The sequence below is a fragment of the Miniopterus natalensis genome, chromosome 14 (genome assembly GCF_054644295.1).
Source record: "Miniopterus natalensis isolate mMinNat1 chromosome 14, mMinNat1.hap1, whole genome shotgun sequence".
Taxonomy (NCBI): Eukaryota; Metazoa; Chordata; class Mammalia; order Chiroptera; family Miniopteridae; genus Miniopterus; species Miniopterus natalensis.
The window spans coordinates 35,528,181-35,548,188 of NC_142094.1; the positions used below are offsets into that span (position 1 = coordinate 35,528,181).

Here is a 20,008-nt window from a genome sequence, read left to right on the forward strand (position 1 = left end):
CAGCAGGCTTTGGATATGGCCCAGGAATCTGCCCACTTAAAATGAGCCCCTGATGAGGTTGACCTTCGTGGCCTGTTCTTTGAGAAATGCTGGCCTAATGGCTGAGTATGGGCTGGGCAGCAAGCTCAAGTATGACATTATGTATGTTCCTTAACCACTCATAGTCTCAGCTGATCCATCTGGAGAAAGGCAGTAAGGATACCCACTCCATGGGGCTGCTCTGGGATAAAATGAGATCCTAATATAAAGGGCTTAAAGGTACAGGACCTGGTCATGATAGGTAGCCAGCACATGCCAGCTCTTATTATTTGCAGCATTAACCCTAATTTGCTCAAACTACAGGGCCAGGGGAAGCTTGGATTGTCTAGACCAAATAAGCATTAAATCTTAGGCCCTGAAATCTCTATAGTGAGATGCTGCCACGGACAGAGACCCTCCCTCAAGCCCAAAAATAATCAGTGGCTGCTGATCCCACTCTGTCGTTTTCACACAGAAGGACTAGCATCTCCCTGCTGGGGAGCTGCCCAGGATGCTAAATGGCCTGGGTAGGAAAGTGCTTTGAGATGAAGATCCTTAAGGGCATGGAGGGTATTTTTATATGTCTTTATACCTCCCAGCTCAGATGAGGAAAAGAGAAGTTGAAGTTGGCAGCTCTGTTCCTTCATCTATGAAATGAACATGATGATATTTTCATCACATAGTTCTGAAGAACAAATGAGTGAGGTTATATGTAAAACCCTTAGTATGATGATTTCCAGTGGTCCTTGGAAAGTATGGTCACCTGTCCCATTCCTTCTGGTGAAAATATATCTTTAGTATCCTTTTCAGAGTAAGAGATTGATCAGAAGGAAAAAAGATCATCCAGATGTGTAGTGAGATTTTAGAACAGTGTTAAAGGTTTTTCAGATGGTTCCTCTAATGAACTTAAAATTTATATACTCTCTTAATATATAGTTATTGTTTAATATAACACATATTAAAAGTCATTTATGTGTATGTATAATACATGTATGAATGTATGTATACACACACACACCCTGCACACACACGCCCATTAGGCTAGCTGAGGTTTTAAGAGAGCAAAGTAATATAATGACTCAGCAAGTTGTGAAGTCAGTGTGGATTATCCTATTGATACACTTTATGTTTATATTTATTTCCTGTGTATTTTCAAATTCTTTCCACCGATAGCATTTAGTTGGAACTTCCCATGTTAATGTGATTCTACCCTTTCCTGGGAAACACACACATCCTAGACATGTCACGTACTCAGCTGCACCACTAGAGGGAGCCACTGTGAAACCGGTGACAAATAACGAGACAACTGGGTGCTGATCAGAGGACAAGGCTGCAGGTTACAGGTAACATATTTCAGATTTATTAAAAAACACATAGGCAACAAGTTGGAGCTTTGGCAAGGAATGATATGGAGAATGATAATTGAAGGCATTATTCCACGAAACATTCACAGTTGTGTGCTACAAACAGAGAGAGCAGGGAAAGAGTTTAGAAGCATTTGCGGTGGACAATGGATGGCCCAGCTTCATCGTACTCCTGTTTGCTGATCCACATCTGCTGGAAGGTGGACAGAGAGGCCAGGATGGAGCCACCGATCCAGACAGAGTATTTGCGCTCTGGAGGGGCGATGATCTGTTGGTCAGGGTGAGAAAGAAGAGCCATTAGTACACTAGGGCGAGGCCTGGGCTTCTCCTAGGGTCCAGATTTGGTGGATCTGGCTGAGGTGTCATGGAAATCGGGGACAGTCTTGGCTGTCAGATGCCTAACCTTCACCCTAACCCAAGGGGCTGTGAATAGCTTCTGGATTTGGAGATTCTTCAATGAGCACATCTGTTTTTCTGGCTTCCTTTACATGATATATTCCAAAGCATCTGTGACACCCCTACCACATTCAGTCTACTGCTGGGCCAATTGAAAGTTGACCCTCACTACTACAAGGTCTCCACTTAAGGACCCTGATGATGTCTTTGATTTCCAAAAGCTGAGCCTCAGAACTCAGCACAACATGCTTTCTATAGAAACCACCACCAGTGTCTTCAATGGGAAGTTTGGGTTGTGCCAGACTTACTATACAAGCTTTTCCCACCTGATTAAGTCCATTGAGATGCACTATTTAACAGGGAGGGGCTCAGGGTTCCCTGTTGGGCTGACCATTTCCCTGAGACACAGCCCAGTGAAATTGCACTGGCTGGCCTTGCTCAGTGCACAGACCCGATGTGCAAGGGCATGCTAATATTTCGTAAATAGTTGAATGATTCAGGCACAGAGGTGAAAGTGGTGAATCAGGCCCAGGGAAAACCCTCAAAATGGCCACAGTTGAGCAATTTCAAATTCCACTCCAGACATGGATATTTGGGTAGAAATGAATATGGACATTTTGGCCAAACAGACAAGGTATTTCTGAAACCACAGTAAAGAGGTTTAATTTCTGTTTATCCCCCAAGTTCTGGTTGAACATTTATTTTTATTTATTTTTTATTTTTTAACATTTATTTTTAATATGAGTAGTTAATATTTACTGAGCACTTATTATGTGCCAGGCACTATGCTGAGCATTTGTCCTAACATGTATTATCTCATTTAATTTTATTTACTTAATTATTTTTAATTGATTTTAGAGAGAAGAAGGGGGAGAGAGAGGGAAGCATCTATATGAGAGAGAAAGATCGATTGGCTGCCTTCCCCATGTGTCCCGAGGGAAGATCAAACGGAAACCTGGGCACGTGCCCTAACATTTTGGTGTATGGGATGATACTCCTACCAGTTGAGCAACACCAGCCAGGGCTCATCTAATTTTTATAACTATTTTTAAGAGTAAGTATTAAATTATTCCCATACTACAGACGAGGAAACAGAAACTGAGAGAGGTTTAAGTAACTGGCTTACCTCACACTGGTCATGCACATGTCAGATCCAATATTCAAACCTGGACCTTCCCCAGGGGTTTTTGGTTTGGTTTTGCTGTTTTAGAAATAACCCTTTTATTTGGGATAATTTTAGATTTACAGAGAAGTTGTAAAGTCGGTGCACAGAGTTCCTACCCTCCTCACCCAGTTTCAGTTTCCCCTAACGTCAGGATTGCGCTATCCTGGGCTTTAATGGGTTTCTCTCACCACACAGAAGCCCAGAGTTTCACAATCATTTCTATTCGAGAGGCCAAGCTTGGGGAACTAGGAACCGCTCAACTCGAGCTGCAGCCTCTCGGTAGTACACCCCCAGCCGAGGTCAGCTGTGTCGGGCCCAGCAGCAGGCCAGTCGGCTCCCTTCAGTGTGGGAGGACGGGTAAGGGCACATCAGAGTCCTCAGAAAACAGCCTCTTCTCTCACCAACAGTCTTTTAGAGCTAATACTACAGAGTGCTTCAGTCCAACACTCTTTTATGTGACCTGCACACCCTTTCCAAAAAAAAAGAGGAGTGCAAATAACAGAGCTTGTATGAGTATTTTTAACGGGCGTGATCTGCACCTGCACTGCTCCTTCTCCTGCTCTGTGCGACAGGGGCCAGAGGGCCCCAGCGTGCCTCCTGATTTCACAGAGTGACGACAGCTTTTGAGAAGTCCCCAGTCCCATGTAAACTTGCTTCCAAAGAATGATCTCTGCTTAATCTCTGAGTTCCCTTGACTGGGACTCAAAACTGACACAATACAGGGGTCCTGGGTGGTTCCGGGGCTGAGCTTGGTGACCCTGGAGTCATCGTGTGCTTTTGAGCTCCTACATCAAAAGGCGAGCCAGGCAGAGAGATGAAGGTGAGATTCTCACCCCGGGCCACTGAGCTGTGATCACATTTAGGAGTGGAAGAAGAGTATAGGCTGTGGAGCCTGCAGGGCGTAAACCTCTTCGGAAATATATCCGGCTCCTCTGTAAATATTTAAGTGTTCTACACATGAGAACAAAATCCGTATTTTAAAGAGAAATGGGCACATGGGCAGCTCTGCTGATCTCTATCGCAGCTGCTGAAAGTAGCTGATAGACAAGGATTATCATAGATTAAATTTTGTACGTGACAATTCAACTTCTCCCATGAACTGGATTGACCTATATCCTATACGGTGTGGAACCTGTGTACTTGGACCCACCGCCTAGCCCTAAAACCCGTGAGCACAGGTGACCAAGACGTGGCCTCTGCAGAACCTTCCCGTCTGGTGACAGGGTTGGCACCTGCAGCGTAACCATGGGGTCTGTCACCACACTGTACCTTGATCTTCATGGTGCTGGGGGCCAGGGCTGTGATCTCTTTCTGCATGCGGTCAGCAATGCCAGGGTACATGGTGGTGCCCCCCGAGAGGACGTTGTTAGCATAGAGGTCCTTCCTGATGTCAATATCACACTTCATGATGCTGTTGTAGGTGGTTTCATGGATGCCAGCAGACTCCATCCCTGGAAAAGAGACGCGGGCCCTGGTCCTCAGCTGGTGGGTAGAACCCAGGTCAGACATGGAAGATCTACGTGGAAGATCTTACGCGGACTGAAGCTAAGCAGACGTGATAGCTGAGCAGCCGCCCATCTCAGAGACCGAAGGTCCTTGGAACGTTCTCGGTGCTCTTGCCCCTTGCCTAGCGAGGAGGCCCTCCTGCAGTGCCTCTGGGGGGGGGGCAGCGGCGGCTGCAACACTGTCACTGCCTCTTAATCGACTCCCCACTGAGTATGGTTGAAATTGGCTCCACACTGAGCCATGTCACGGCCACTGCTCCGAACTCCCCCGAGGCTCTGGCTGCTGCCTTGTTCTCACCCCTCAAAGAGAAATGGCGCTGAATCCCCGGAAACATGCTTCATCCCATTTGGACAAAGACTCGTTTTTCTTCCATCTTGATAATATCGTTTTATTGAACTTTTTGTTCATTTCTGATGTGGGTCTTTTTAAAAATAGCGATAGCAATAATAATATCTATCTATTCATTGCTGGCTGTATCTAATAACCATTGGGCGCTTGTTTTGGCCAGCCACTGGGCTAAGTGCTCCGCGACATAGCTCATGCAACTCTCACAGCGACCCTAGGACATAGACACTGTCACAGGCCTTTTACAGATGAGCACGTAGAGCCTTGAGGAAGTTAAGTGAAAACAGAACTAACGTGCAAACCCAGGCCCACCCCTGCCAGAGCCTTCCCTCTGGGGACAGCTCTGCTGACCTTTCTCTCTTGTAAGGGCTCATGTGGGAGAGGCGCGGCCCTGTCCCGCTCCCCCCGCCGCTCCCCAGCGCTGGGCACTGGTGGCCGAGGCTGGCCTGCGGGCAGGGCCACCCACCCCTCGGGCCCGGCGCCCTGCCTACCGATGAAGGAGGGCTGGAAGAGGGTCTCCGGGCAGCGGAAGCGCTCGTTCCCGATGGTGATCACTTGCCCGTCGGGCAGCTCGTAGCTCTTCTCAAGGGAGGAGGAGGAGGCGGCCGTGGCCATCTCGTTCTCGAAGTCCAGGGCCACGTAGCACAGCTTCTCCTTGATGTCCCGGACGATCTCGCGCTCCGCTGGGAGGGACAGACATCAGGGTTTGCACCGGTGGTGAAAACCTACCTGTCCCACCTCGGTCCCTCCCGCAACACTGGTTCCTTCAAAACAGCGTGTAAGTTCAACTTGCCGCAACCCCAAATCCATGACGGTAATTAAATGAGTAAATATCGCCTGGCAAATGCGTGACAGGAGTAAAATGAGCTAGCTAGAGAAAGGCACAGAGCAGGAAACCCTTTGGTGCGGTGTGTTTTTGCAGGATTAACGGATCACTCTGTTACAATTTTTTAATAACAGTTATATTGGGTTTCTGGCTGCCCTGGGGGGTCTTATGCTGAAGCAGCCCCCTTGAGGCCCCCACTGTTTTTGAAAAGCTCTGGAGATCCGTGTCACCTAGTCCAGGAAGATTCCAGCTCAAACCCTGGGCATATCCACTGCCTTTCAGAGAGAGGCAGGCCCTGGCTCGGGACCAGTCCCGTCCAGGAGTGTCCCGGTGCTCGCCGAAGGAGGGACGGGAGAGTGGGCAGGCAGATCCCCTTCAGACTCTTGCAGTCTGCACTTCTAAGCTACTGGTTCCATCTGGGCCCGGAGAACCTTTTGGAGCTATCTTGGGGGTTCTTTGTGAGAAGCAGAGTCAGGAACAAAATGAATTTAACTTCCTACTCCTAAAGGAGACCCTAACATCTTCAGGGCTCTAGCTTGGAGTCTAGAATAAGCCACAGGCATGTCCAGAAACCTAAACATTTAGATAATACTAATCCTGTGAGGGGAGGGCAGGCAGCTAGGGCCAAGGACACATAGTGTTTTCTTAGAAAGAAAACTTCTTTCTTGGTTTTCTTAAGTCTTCTCACTTGGAAAAATGTGACACTCTTTGCCTCTAGGACATCCCAACGTGTCTGTAACATCTGACTCTGTTTCTTGTGGGAGGAGACCAGGTGGCACCAGCTCCGAGTCCCCATACACACGTATCACTCACTGCTGGGTTGGTCTCAACACCAGCTGACAACTGTCGCATGCTTACTCTGTGCCTGGTGTCCCCCCCCCCCCCCCCCCCCCCCGCATATCTCATTTACTGCTCACAACCACCACGTGAGAGATGGTCCGTGATTACCCCCATTTTACAGACAAGAAGACTATGGCTTAGTGAGGTTGGGAAACTTGTTCCAGTCACACAGCAAGTGGTGACAGAATTGTCCCTAAGCCCTGCTAGATGTCTCCAAAGATTGCCAGTCACCACACACACTGTCTTCGGTCTCTGCACACTCTCTCTCCCATCTGTGAATGGAGGGGATAAAAGGCTCAGGAAACACAGCTCTGCCCAGCTCATCATAGTAGATGCTTATTACTGATCTTCTCAAGGAAATATTTTGCAATTTCACCCAGCAAAGAAAAATTAAAAAGCCATGCTTGACGCTGGGCATTGGAGTCAGTTGCCACCTGCAAGGCTCCCTCCCATCATTTCCTGGGACGGTCGCTGTGGTCCTGTAAGTGACCAGGAAGAACACACCGCCCCACCCCACGCCCCTTCCGCTCACTCCCACGGCTCACCTGTGGTCACGAAGGAGTAGCCACGCTCGGTGAGGATCTTCATGAGGTAGTCGGTGAGGTCTCGGCCAGCCAGGTCCAGACGCATGATGGCATGGGGCAGGGCGTAGCCCTCGTAGATGGGCACGTTGTGGGTGACGCCATCTCCAGAGTCCAGCACAATGCCTGGGGGACAAGTGGGCACAATAGAAGTCACTGTGGCCGCTGGCGTGTGGTCACTTGCCGGTGTAGTAGACGGGGAATTTCTAAGTTTCTCATTTGAAAGAAAGGAAAGAAAGAAGTTGGTAGGATAAGAAAGGGGGACAGGGCTTTGGGGAAAGTAAGAGTAGGAAGGGAGAAACAATAGAAATTCTGCTGAAATATGAGCTCAAGGGCTCGTTTCTAAAGATGACAAGAAGACCTGTTAGGCAGGGATCAGCCCTGCCAATTCTCAGCAACCCTCAGTCATCCCAACCCACGTATTTATAACCGCCAAGCCCCATAACTGACGGTGTACCCAGCGGAGGCTCCCAGTCCTCCCAGACACCTACCAGTTGTACGTCCAGAGGCGTAGAGGGACAGCACCGCCTGAATAGCCACATACATGGCAGGGACATTGAACGTCTCAAACATAATCTGCAAAGCAACCCCAAGGACTAAGTTAGTGATGCTGCCAGCCTTACCAACAACGTTGAATTAAGATCTTGACTCCTCTGGCGTAAGGAAAAAGACCTTTTAAACTGGAAGCTCAGATTGGTTGTGATTTGCCTAGTTCTGTGGTTTGTCTGCGGTTCCATGAAATTGGTTCCACTTTTTTATATAGTTGCTGGGTCAATGCCAGCCCTAGATTCTGAGGCCACTCAGGCTGCGGTGGAAGGAGCCCTGTTTCCTGGCAGATGAGAACTGCCTGCTGGTAACAGAGGACCACGAATGAAGGCTCACGCAGTCCAGGGACAAGATTAGAACCAGAGTCCCTCTAAGTCATGTGCGGCAAGGTCGTGCACACAGACATGCCCAGAGGCCTCCATTTCTCCATCTGCAAAACCCTCCCAGCTCTGACTGTTCACTAGAATGTCTGACATCATTTGCTAGTGAGCCATAACTCGCAACTATTTTTCTGCCTTCATGTCATTCACAGGAACCATCACGCCCATCGGAAACAACATGTCTTGCTAGCTGGAGCGATTCCCTGGCACACAGATGATTCCCTGTAGAGTGTAGACAATAACTGCTAGTGTGTTGGTGTTGGCACCAGGAGCTCCTCCCAGGAAAAGGCCTTGCAGCCTTTGCATTTATTCTCCAAGCCCAAGAGATTACGTGTCAATACCAGGATCTGGCCATTTCTAGCTGTGTGACCTTGGGACATTCACCTAATGTAGTTAAGACTCCATTTCTTCACTTATATAATTAGGGTAATAATAGTCCTGCTTCTTCACACATTGTTAAGATTTAAAGAGACAATGCGTGTGAAATGCTTAGCCCAGTGCTTAACCACAGTGGGCATGAAGTTGACACTAGATGTTTTCATCGCATGGCTCATCCAAACCGGAATCCTCGTCTGGCTGGTGGAATGGACCGTTTCCTGCCGCGAGGTCTCTGAGCTGCAGGCAAGTCGCAATCACGATGGTAATAACTGTGACTCGGTGAATGTGTAGTATACCGAACACCAAGGTACACGTTTAACATTTTGCCTCACTAATCTTCACATCGAGCTTTCGAAAAATAATAGTACTAATATTCCCAACTTTTAAAACAGGAAACTGAGGCTCTGAGAAAGTAAGTGGACTGTTTAAAGTCACATGGCTAATAAGAGACAAATCCAGTTTTTAAACCTAGATCTGTCTGACTCCAGAACCAAAATCCCCCACTGTACATTCTCCTGCATTTTGAAATGGCTTTTCCCTAGGAGTTTTTAACCTAAATGAAATCTCTTAAATGTCCTATTGCTCTTGGAGGTCAGAGGGGAGTCATTCCTGAAGTAAGAGTGTGAGGACCTTTAGGATGCTCCTGTCCTTTGGAGTCCCCGAGTTCCTGGAACGTGCCAGCCTGGGAGGGGACCGATGGGCTGGACCAGCTCTCTGCTGTCCTATACCACCCCTTCCAAATGGACTTCCCCAACCCAAAGTGCCGGGTCCTGAAGTGGGTACTTACCTGGGTCATTTTCTCCCGGTTGGCCTTGGGGTTCAGGGGTGCCTCGGTGAGCAGGGTTGGATGCTCTTCAGGGGCAACACGAAGTTCGTTGTAGAAAGAGTGGTGCCAGATCTAGGGAGTGATGGAGAAGCACAATGATGATGTCGTGGGGGCTCTGCAGACCCCGAAAAGAGACAGGAAGGAGCTACACGAAGCCAGGACCAAATAAATGTGACAAGTACTCAGCATGTGCCCCCATTTTTACCAATGCAGAGACTGAAGCCCCAAGAATCTGAGTAATTCGCCTAAGGATTGGGGCCAGCAGATGAATGAACAAAAACCCAAATCCAGGTCTGTGAGGCTGGGTGGTGTAGTGGTTAAGGGCACAGGCTTTGGAGTCAAATCGAGTTCAAATCCCAGCTCTACCACTTGTTGGTTTTGTGAGCTCAGGCAAACTTTAACCCTTTGCAGCTCCAGCCTCACCACGGCCCATACGAAAATCATTAGCATGTCTTTGTGAGAATTAAATAAGGAAACCATAGAGTTACTGTTTAGCCTCGTGCCTGGCTCAGAGTAAATGTTGTTTTTCTTCTAATTTACTCCCGACGTCTATTTTAATTACTGTTCATGGGGAAATAACTTAGTTTAGCTAAGTAAAAGGACACAATGAATGAAAACATGAATGGATGGATGAAGTTGACCTAAAGACCCAGTTGCCATTTTTGATGCTTTAGGGAGATTTCCTTCTGCAGCATATGTGAAGAGAAGGCGGGTCACGATGCTTCCAGTCTCCACCCCCTCCACCTCCCTTTTGCTCTCCAGGCCTGGGAGCAGCCGGCCTCCACTGGCCTCTCTGGACCTTTCATTCACAGGCACACGCTTGGCCTTCAGGTGTTTCCAAAGCCGGTGCCTATTGATAGCGTGTTTTGTGTGAGTGTACTTCGGATTTAAGTGTGCTTTCGCTTTCTCTTTAAACCCTGGACGCGGTAAAGAACAAACCATTGCACACAGGGCCAAATGGATTATTTTTGAAAGCATGAAAATTCTCCACCAGCATCAGGAATGTTAGATTTATCCAGAATTAAAACAACACAAGAACTGCTGGGGAAAGATTATAAATTAACAAAAGCCAGATCAACTTTATACACTCTTTGTCTTGTTCCAGCGTCTTTGGTTTTGAATTCATGATTTCTGGAAAGGAAATGAGATTTCTGAAAGTTCTTTGATGGACTAAAAGCACCAGCATGCCAGTCCTATTACATACTGCGGTTACTCAGGAGCATCATTTAAAAAACTACCAACCCCTTTCTCTGTCTCTCTATCTCTCTGTCTCTGTCTCTGTCTCTCTCTCTCCAGAAGACACTTTGAACTTAAATTTTAAAAATGTTGGAATGCTTTATCCCTTCTAAAGAGCCTTCTACAAGGGCATACATTCTGAGATGCTGGCAGCTCCATGGAGAAAATCTGAAAGAGTATTTTCTCTCTGCTATTCATATTCTCTCCTCAGTGCAAAGTGCAGTATTAACTACACCCAGAATCTGAGGCCAAGCAAACCTAATGAAATGCAATTTTTGTAGAGAACCCAAGGTTCCAGCATTATTACTGACCAATTCTAGCAGAACTATTTTTTTTTTTAAACTGATAAGTGTGTGCGCATAGAGCTGATAAATAAAAGTCCAGATGTTGTGGTTCTAAAACATTTTGTTGCAATTAAACAATTTTATGTCACTTTCTCAGTATATCTTCTGCCCTTTCTCTGATCACTTGTGTTTCTATGATGCCTAATAAAACACCAAAATCCTAGGATTTAACTCAGCTCCCCATTAGTTCTTTTACATGGGCCTGGGAGATAAAGACTTCACTTACCTACAACACAGATAGACTCTGTTTAAAATATTTTTTCAAAAGCTTTGCCAGTTGTGGCTTCAATATATTGAGGGACATTCAGGAATGTACCAAATCCACAATGTCACAGGCCTCTTTTGTGTAGTTAAACTAAAAACCTTTTTTTTTTTTTTTTTTTTTTTTTAATACTCAGTGTGAGTTAATGAAAAGCTTTCAAGAATGGGTGGGGTGAGGCCACTCCCAGCTCTTCAACTGCCCTTTAGCTATATTGCACTGAGAGGCAGAGCCATGTGGCCTCTGATGAGAGAAGGCCACGCACGTCCTAGGAGGATAGCCACTCGACTGAGCAATAGGCTAACAATTCCCACTGCTGGTCAAGGACGGCTGTTTGTATCTACAGGACTGCCTTCCTCTAATTAGTTTATAATCCCTGTTAGGCACGGACTTTTTGTTAAAGAAACATTTCAGGATTTGTTATCTCAGTTAGTGATAATCTAGAATAAACATTAACAAGGAAAAGCACAATTGGGCAGTTGCAAATGATGTTTCGAATCAGGGTCCCCAGGCATCACGCAGCCAGCGGGCTCGACCTACAGCAAAGCTCCTGTACCTTTTCCATGTCGTCCCAGTTGGTGATGATACCGTGTTCTATCGGGTACTTCAGGGTCAGGATGCCTCTTTTGCTCTGTGCTTCATCACCCACGTAGCTGTCTTTTTGTCCCATTCCCACCATCACTCCCTAAAAAGATTCAACACATTATGAGTCAACCTCTCTCAGAACCTACGAGTTGACGGCAGTCCAATCACAAAAGGTTAAATTATTGGGAGGCAACAACAACAATATGCTGAGTCTTGTGATCACTATGTTCTTAAGTAACATCCCTCAGTTGATTGGGAATAGGTCCAAATCGGCCTCCAAATAGCAGAGGGCCCCAAGGGTAGTGCAACTTTACGTGTATGTTGCACCTTCTGTGTTCCTGGATGGGCAGAGGTTGTGTTTGTCTGCTTTGCCACTATAACAAATTGCCTGGCACATACTTGTGATGCAACAATTATTTGTTGAGTGAAGGTATGAAAATTTACATATAAGTTAAGCAGCATTTTTCCTCTTATAAACTGTACTTTTGAAGCTGTAGTCTACTCAAGAGTATATGGCTATTATTTTCTGTTATGAGCAAAAGCATTGTATCTACAAATGACCACTCAGTGCTTGATTTCTTATGGGTAAACCCACACTGGTCAACATTAAGATATCTGTCAGATGTATTTTTTTTAATCATTAAGGTGACACTTAAAAAAACCAAAAGAAATAATTCTCATTAACAGTCATGACTACTATAAATCTTTAAATAAGGGTTTGTGCAAAATATCTCCACTGCACACAGTTCAACAAGAGATAGTTGATTCATTGGGTGAGGCTCCTGTTATTTGTTCTTGAGCATATACACCAAACTGAGAGCCATAAATATCAAGGCACAAGATTTTCTGATGTAAAGGAGAATTTCTGAGATGGAATTCTCAGTTTTTACCATGTGGCTGCCACCAACATTCTGTTTATACATAACATTATATTAAAAAATTACCATGTGGCTGTCCAGTTATATTTTGTTGATAGCTAACAGTGTGCAAAATTACAGTTGGTAACAAAGCTTACTTCCATCTAAGATCAAGCTCTTTGAGAAAAAATGACCTGGGCTTTTAGTGTAGTTTCTCTCCAAAGAGTAGATATGGTGTACATCAGTCAACTGATAAGTATTTCTGATGATGACAGTGATGATGATGATAACAATGATTATATTTACACAAAAAAAGAACTTATGAAAAGAGGGCAGACTTAGATAGACTCCCACCAGATAATCTGTGTTGTATATGAAATTGGCACTTACTCCTTGACATTAATCATCAGAGGTATATTTTTAGCAAGGTTACATAATTTCTGGACAGCAAGCGACAGACAATCTGTGGATACTCATCAACACATAGACTTAGAGGGACTTAATCTATAGCCCTGTTTATCTGTGTTCCTAACAGAATTTTGCTCACCTGATGTCTGGGACGCCCCACAATAGATGGGAAAACAGCCCTGGGAGCATCGTCCCCAGCAAAGCCGGCCTTACAGAGCCCAGAGCCATTGTCACACACCAGGGCGGTGCTGTCCTCTTCTTCACACATCTTGGTTGGAGCTACGTCACAAGGTCCTGCAGGACACAGGGAGGAAACGGCCCCAGCTGTAATCTAGCAGTTGTGACACTTACCTGACCACTCCCACCTTCCAGGCTGGGTTGGGGCCCCCCTCTGGACTCCTAGAGCACTCCCAGCCAATCCTTATCTAACACAGCATTTATCTTAAAGTACTTGAATTAGACTGCAAGCCCTTTATACGTCAAAACTCTGACTTTCATGTTCATATGCCTGGCCTCCAGCGCAATGGCTGGCATGTCTCAGGTGCTCAAAAGCACATTAAACATTGACTAAATGAGCAAAGGAATGAACAACTATAGAGTCCAGCTGGGAATATCAGACTATGAAACCAGATCTTCACAAGGACAAGTCACTCCTCACATGTTGAAGAAGTACATGAAATTTGCTGTCACTATCCACTCAAATTCACTTTTTACATATAGCTCTTTAAAAATTTTTCAAAAATGTAGATTTTGAAGGATGGGCAGCATATAAAAATTTGGAAATGTTGAAAGGCTGAAATGTTTAATGTAAAATGTTTAAAAGAAAAAATCTCTTCGTTCCTGAGGACTTTTATTTTACCCTGGGAAAAACATTAGACCAATGAAAACACTGTAATAAGAAGGTGCTTTAAATTTTAGGGGCCAAAGTTACTCTCCATTAAAAACCATCGCTAACCTAAAAGTCCAACAATGAAGGAGAGTCCAATAAATTATACATTATACAGTAGAAAACTTTGCCATTAAGGAAGATAAATAAAAGGATAAGCTACAGATATATTCTTATGTAAGGGTAATAGGTTAGAGGAAGTAACATTGTATGATCCCACTGAAATGTATTTTTACACATTACAAAAAGATCAGTCATATTTACCAAGATGCTGATGGGAGTTATTTTGAAGTGGTGGGTTTTGTAGGTGTTTTTAATTATCTTCCCTGGGATCCGTCATATTTTCTAAATTGAACATGTATTCTTTAAGTAATAAAATAATTTTTTAAATATTCTACTCTTAAGCTTGAATCCTATGACAAAATTGGAAAGGCTGGAGCAAAAATAACAACTTACAGATTTGGGAAATGGAAGGCCTATTTGAGAACATTTTCATCCAATGCCCTCATTTTTACATATGAGAAAACCAGGGGAGTGGTTTGCTCAAGGACACACAGGGTGTTAGAGGCACCGTTGAACCAGGGCTACCCCTTGGCTTTCAATCCAGATTCCTTTCCATTTTTTGTAAAGAAAGGAACACCCAGAGTTCTCACTTTGCAATCTTAGGATTTCAGGTTGAGGAAGATTCTTTTAAGTTGGTGAACTCATTGCACACAGACCTAGATACGAAAGGCAACTTTTTTAAGGAAATTCCTGGGAAGTAAGAAAAGACTAAACACTATTAAAATTGGAGTTCCGCCAGACCACTCCCATAAAATCAGTGCTGCATCTTTCCTGACGCCTAGAACTTCCGCCGCAGGGCCTCATGTCACATGACCCTTTGCAAAGAACATGAACCTCAGATGACACGTTATATTTTAAAGTGTATGGCGTGCACTATTATCCCCAACTGACAAGCAAGGAAACCAAAAGTCAAGAAGTGGAAGTGACTTGTCCAAGATCCCTAAACCGGTAAAGTTAGGACAACGGAGTTTACAGAGGACAATGTGACCAGTTTGTTCTCCTGAGTCTGACTGCCTGATTCTGGAGCCAAGTTTTACCACTTACAAGCTGTGTGGCTTAGTAAATTATTTAACATCTCTAAATAACAGTTTTTTCTTTCTTTCTTTAAAAAAAAAAGACTATGTACTTTTTTATTTTTAGAGAGAGAAAGGAAAGAAGAGGAAGAGAGAGAAACATGGATGTGAGAGAGCAAATTTTAGTTTTGGAGTTTTTTAAAAAGATTTTTATCAATTTTTAGAAAGAAACATCGATCAGCTGCCTCCTGTATGCCTGCTACCTGGGATCAGCCTGCAACCCCGGTGTGTGCCCTTGACCGGGGATAGACCAGCACAGGCCAGAACTAATCATTTATCTATAAAATAACAGCAACATCAGTACATACCACATTGAGTTCTTTTGGGGATTAGATATTTTTAAAACATTTAAAATAATTTATACATTGACTTCTCAATAAATATTTGTTTTAAAATGATTATTATTAATATCACTATACAATTAATATCATTATCCATATCTTTTTATTGCTAGTCTTTGCCTTCTTTCCACACTGCCCCCAGGCTTAGGATGGAAACCCTCAACTTATGGATTCCACTTGTAAGAATGGAAAACAGGCCTTGCAGATGGCTCGCCCTTTCCTTTCTCAGCCTTCCTTCCCTTCTCTTTCCAGACACCGCACCAGGGGAGGCATTCCTGTGATTTTGCTTCTTTCCTAGCAGCTTAAGAGGCTAGGAGGGAGGGGAGAAATGAATGTGAGGGAGGCAAGCCGGAGAAGCAGTCAAGAGTCCAGGCATCCATCAGAGGCGCAGGCACCAGGATCCCAGGCTCTTAGATGTGCTAAATGGACTTTCCAAACCAAAGTAAGAGCTAGAGCAGGATAAAATAAAATAAAAACGTGACGGGACATTTAGCATGAACACGCGTCCTTAGCAACCCTTTTGCTGGGCAGGGAGGGGTGGAGGAAGTGTTGAAAATACTGCAGAAGCCCTGCCGGGTGTGGCTCAGCGGTTGAGCTTCGACCTAGGTTCCAGGAGATTGGGGTTCGATTCCCAGTCAGGGCACATGCCTGGATTGTGGGCTGCAGCTGATCAATGACTCTCTCATCATTGATGTTTCTAACTCTCTCCCTCTCCTTTCCTCTCTCTGAAATCAATAAAGATATATTTAAAAAAAAAAAAAAAGAAAATACTGCAGAAAAAGTAGGCTGACCCTCAGCATCAACTAGCATGCAGACAAAAAAGCTCAAAATTCAGTAAATGTACTTTTATTTAGCAAAAAAATGTGCCAGGAGGATTTTATCATCTCTAAAAGGAGCACTGTCCTACCAGAAGAAGACTCTGTGTCCCCGAAAGGAGAGGCTCAGTGGTTTTCAAGCCTTATCTAACCTGCCTAAGCTCGGACAGGGCGCAGCATTTCCTAATTAGGTAAAACACACGCGAAAGCCTGCTTTTGGAACAGCATCCGGGTCAGGGGCTTTGCTCCGACCCGTGCATCTTGTGCCAAAACTGAGTAGCCAGTGGGAGGGGAGGGAAGGGGGGGAAGAATGTTGCAGTTTCCAGCTCATCAGTCTTGCAAAGCAAACCATATTTAGTCATGAGTCACAGAATGGAAGGAAAAAGTCTCAGCATGAAAACTCCCAATTCTGGGCTGAAGCTGCCAAGCCCTGACTTAGGCGAAGCTCAGCCTGGGGTGGCAGGGCTGGCTCCACGGCCCCGCCGGCTTCCGCAGGCTGAGAAAATGCCAAGCAGACATCCAGGAGGCTGGGAGCAGGCGGCCCTCAGATGCTCGCTCCGCTCCCGCCCTCTTGATTTGCAGAAAAATGTTTAGCTGGTTTCCTGCTGCGCTCTGCTGCAAACGACCCAGCAACGGCGGTGCACAGCCTGACACCTGAGCTCACAGATGCATGCACTCAAGGGACATAGCTTCCCACAGAAGACACTACCAGTTAGAGCTGGGGAACCCAGATGCAAAGACACGAACAGCCAATACAAAGACCTGGCTCTAAAATCCACTTCCAGGCACCTTCACTACACCAAAAATCCAGTCCCATGAAGACTCCCCACATTAAAGCTGAACCCTCAGTACTGGAGTTTCCAGAGCCTAAATATAAATAAATGTAACATGCAAATCATGGAAATGCAAACAGCTAGGCTGCATCTCTGAAATGTGTTACTTATAAGACCTAGGCTGCTGGTTTGGTATAAACAGATTTTACAAGTGACACAGATTTCATTTCATCTTGCTCTCCCTCTCCTCCCCCACACCAAGCTGCTGCTTTGCTTTCTTTTTAATGTTAGGTAATTGGAGCTAAAAGCAACACTCATTTTAGTAGTACAATCTTCATTCAAAATTTCAGAGTGTACGAGCCCAGCCAAATCCCTTTGGACGACGCCTGATGATCCTGGCAGCACCCGAGCCGCTGGGATCTGTAGGGCTCCTCCCGGGCAGGCCACTTACCCTGACAGCGCTGGCTGGGCTTCTCGGCTCTGGGTGATCTTCAGGGAAGCTGAAGGCTGAAGGGTTATATAGCCCCTTGGCCTGCTCTCCTCCCACATGCTTCCCAAACAAGGAACAGAGACAGGCTTGAGCCCAGTCTTTCAGTCTAACACAACCATATAGGGACCTCAGCACAAAACTCTCTAATCTGGGTGGCTGGAGGCCTGGGTCTCTTCCACCGCATTCCACGGCTCTGCTCATGAACCGGGAGGCAGCTCAGCTGCCTGTGGAAGATAAACACCCTCAGCCTTCAGAACAACTGCTGAGCCTTCCAGAGGCGCTGAGCGGGTGTAAGGGGGCAGGCGCAGGCACGGATGGCACATTCCTCGGAAGATGCCAGCCTGCTGTCCTGCTGGCGTTTTCTAAAGAGCTGAGAGCCGAAAGGAGCGGCCTGTTAAGAACTCCCCAACAAAGGTGGCCAGCGATAAAGAAAGATATTGCTTCCATTATCCATAAATAGATCCAGGGAGTGACAGTTTTATGGTAGTCCAGGCTGTTTTATAAATCGAGTCCCTGAGCAGTGTTAATGGGATAGGAGCTGAAGTGGAGACAGGGCTGCTGGGCTGTTTCACAGAGGAACTTGGCAGCCTGCATTATCATAAGCACTTTAATCCTATTAATTTAGCAGCATGATTGGGGGGCATCCTTTGCATAGAATGTGCATGCAGCATCCTGTCACAGAAAGAGCTTGAGAGAAAAGAGCATGCTAAGGGAAGTGCCTCTGACCCTCCTCTCTCCCCACAGACCCATTTGACAGGTGATAGAGCAGGTGACCCAAGGATTTCTCAAAGACAGATACTGAATCTGGCCTTAAGCTCTCATTCCCAAGTGTCAGTGGCCAGCTTCAATGATTTTACATTGGTCTGCTCTCTTCCTCTAAGCTGAAGTTCTAATTCATGTTAAAAATATTTTTGAAGGATACCTGGAGTTTTCCTAGACTGCTGACATCTCACATGTGACAAAAAAAACCCCAGAACGAATGGCTTTATTTTACAGCTGTGGCCATCTATTCACTCATGTTACTGTGCCAGACCTGTTTGATTTATGGTACACAAACATACACATAGATTTCTCTTTGAGAAATTGTACTGTTGATTATTTTAAAATTTCAAATAGCTTAAGACTAAATGATAATAAATTTCTCTGTTTTTCAGAAATTTGTCAACTGCGTCTTGTTTTTATCAACTGGGAAACACAACTGTCCAAATGTTCAAATATGAAGATGACACTAGGCAACATAAAGTTGAACATTTGGGATTAAGCCAATGGTTTTTCTAACAGGGATCATGTGAAGTAAAAATTCTGTATTTTCCCGATTAAGAGGCAATTTGAGTAGAGGTGAGATCCCCTTCCCCCCACTTCTGTCTCAAGCAGTGTTGGTGTAGCCCTTAGTAACTTTACAAAGTGAATGTTCCTTTAAACACCAAAGAAAAGAAGTTTGGTATTTACCTTTATGATTCTTATGTCATTTTCTCCCTTGATTATAGTGTGCATCCACAGCTCTGACAGTAATCAGACTATGCTGACATAAACAGGCATACAAGAAGGCGCCTCGACGTTTAGTTTTTCTTAGAAGCTTTTTTCCCTTTTCCTCCCTCCCTCCCCCCTTTCTTCCTCTCTCTCTCTTTTCCTTCCTTCCTTCCTTCCTTCCTTCCTTCCTTCCTTCCTTCCTTCCTTCCTTCCTTCCTTCCTTCCCTCCCTCCCTCCCTCCCTCCCTCCCTCCCTCCCTCCCTCCCTCCTTCCTTCCTTCCTTCCTTCCTTCCTTCCTTCCTTCCTTCCTTCCTTCGTTTCTTTCTTCTCTTTTCTTTTCCCTTCTCTCTCTCTCTGAAAAGAAATTTCTGAGCAGGTGATCAAATAGTCTCATTGTTTGGATTTGAGATTTATACTTTCATACCCCATCCAAGTGTCTTCCATGAAAGAAAGCAGCTCTGGGTGAGAATGTGTATGTACAAGGAAATCTCCTGTCAAGTGGCCAGATATTCTCTGGGGTTCTCAGCCATGAATCCAAGTAGCTATGGAGCAATTAGAAAAACAATAGTGTCTGATGACTTGGTTGCAGTTCAGAAAAACTATAGAATAAATCTTAAACTATAAGCACATAGTCAACAATCATCTCCAGACGTGCTGCTCTACAAACATCATACACCATCTTGGTAACATTATTCAGTGATGATTTATTGTAAATTCCCTGAGATCTGGGTCAATTTTAAACCTTTTTGGGGCCCAGTCCAGAGCTGAGTAAACGGCGAGTGCTCCACAATTGCCTAACAATTTCTTAATTGTTCTTCATCCCCAGAACTTGTAGATTTAAATTAGGCCATGTTAATAGTGGCAAACATCCCTATAGTATGGATGTCTGGTAAAGAAAATGACTTTCTGCTGCTATTGAAAATTTGGCCTGTACAAGTTGTTTCCTCTACACTGATCACACTCATTGGCTGTCTTGCTCAATTCATAAAATTCATTTTGTCTGAGAAGACACAGTGAGAGCAAGGTATCCTTTCCATCTCCCATTCTTAGAATTCTCCAGGTTCTGGAATTCTCAGAACCAACTGCCAAAATTTCCTAAGGGAGCCCACGCAGACAAACTCATTACACCCATGTTGGCGCGATGGCCACTCGAACCACATCTGCAGGGATTTGCCAGGCTCTGTTCTGTTCACTTGAGCACAACTAGGATTCTTCTTGGCAGATTTGATTTGATGCC

The 20,008-nt window shown here is 45.2% G+C and overlaps 1 protein-coding gene across 1 annotated transcript; it reads right to left on the reverse strand.

The window, feature by feature from the left end:
* Positions 1 to 1,303: 1,303 nt before the first annotated feature.
* ACTA2 (actin alpha 2, smooth muscle) lies at positions 1,304 to 17,470 on the reverse strand. Its single transcript, XM_016220855.2, has 9 exons — positions 17,263 to 17,470; positions 13,000 to 13,154; positions 11,567 to 11,695; positions 9,133 to 9,243; positions 7,533 to 7,617; positions 7,006 to 7,167; positions 5,286 to 5,477; positions 4,213 to 4,394; positions 1,304 to 1,650 (listed from the first exon to the last, which is right to left on the reverse strand). Exons 2-9 carry the CDS (start codon positions 13,126 to 13,128, stop codon positions 1,507 to 1,509), a joined length of 1,134 nt encoding a protein of 377 aa, XP_016076341.1. The 5' UTR covers positions 13,129 to 13,154; positions 17,263 to 17,470; the 3' UTR covers positions 1,304 to 1,506.
* Between the last annotated feature and the right edge of the window lie 2,538 nt (positions 17,471 to 20,008).

Bases quoted from the DNA above. Each gene is read 5' to 3' on its own strand.
- ACTA2 (XM_016220855.2), bottom strand. From the start codon at position 13,128: ATGTGTGAAGAAGAGGACAGCACCGCCCTGGTGTGTGACAATGGCTCT. The intron at 7,618-9,132 runs GTAAGTACCCAC...GTTGCTTTGCAG, and splicing joins ACCGGGAGAAAATGACCCAG to ATTATGTTTGAGACGTTCAA. The intron at 1,651-4,212 runs GTACAGTGTGGT...CCTGACCAACAG, and splicing joins CCAGCACCATGAAGATCAAG to ATCATCGCCCCTCCAGAGCG.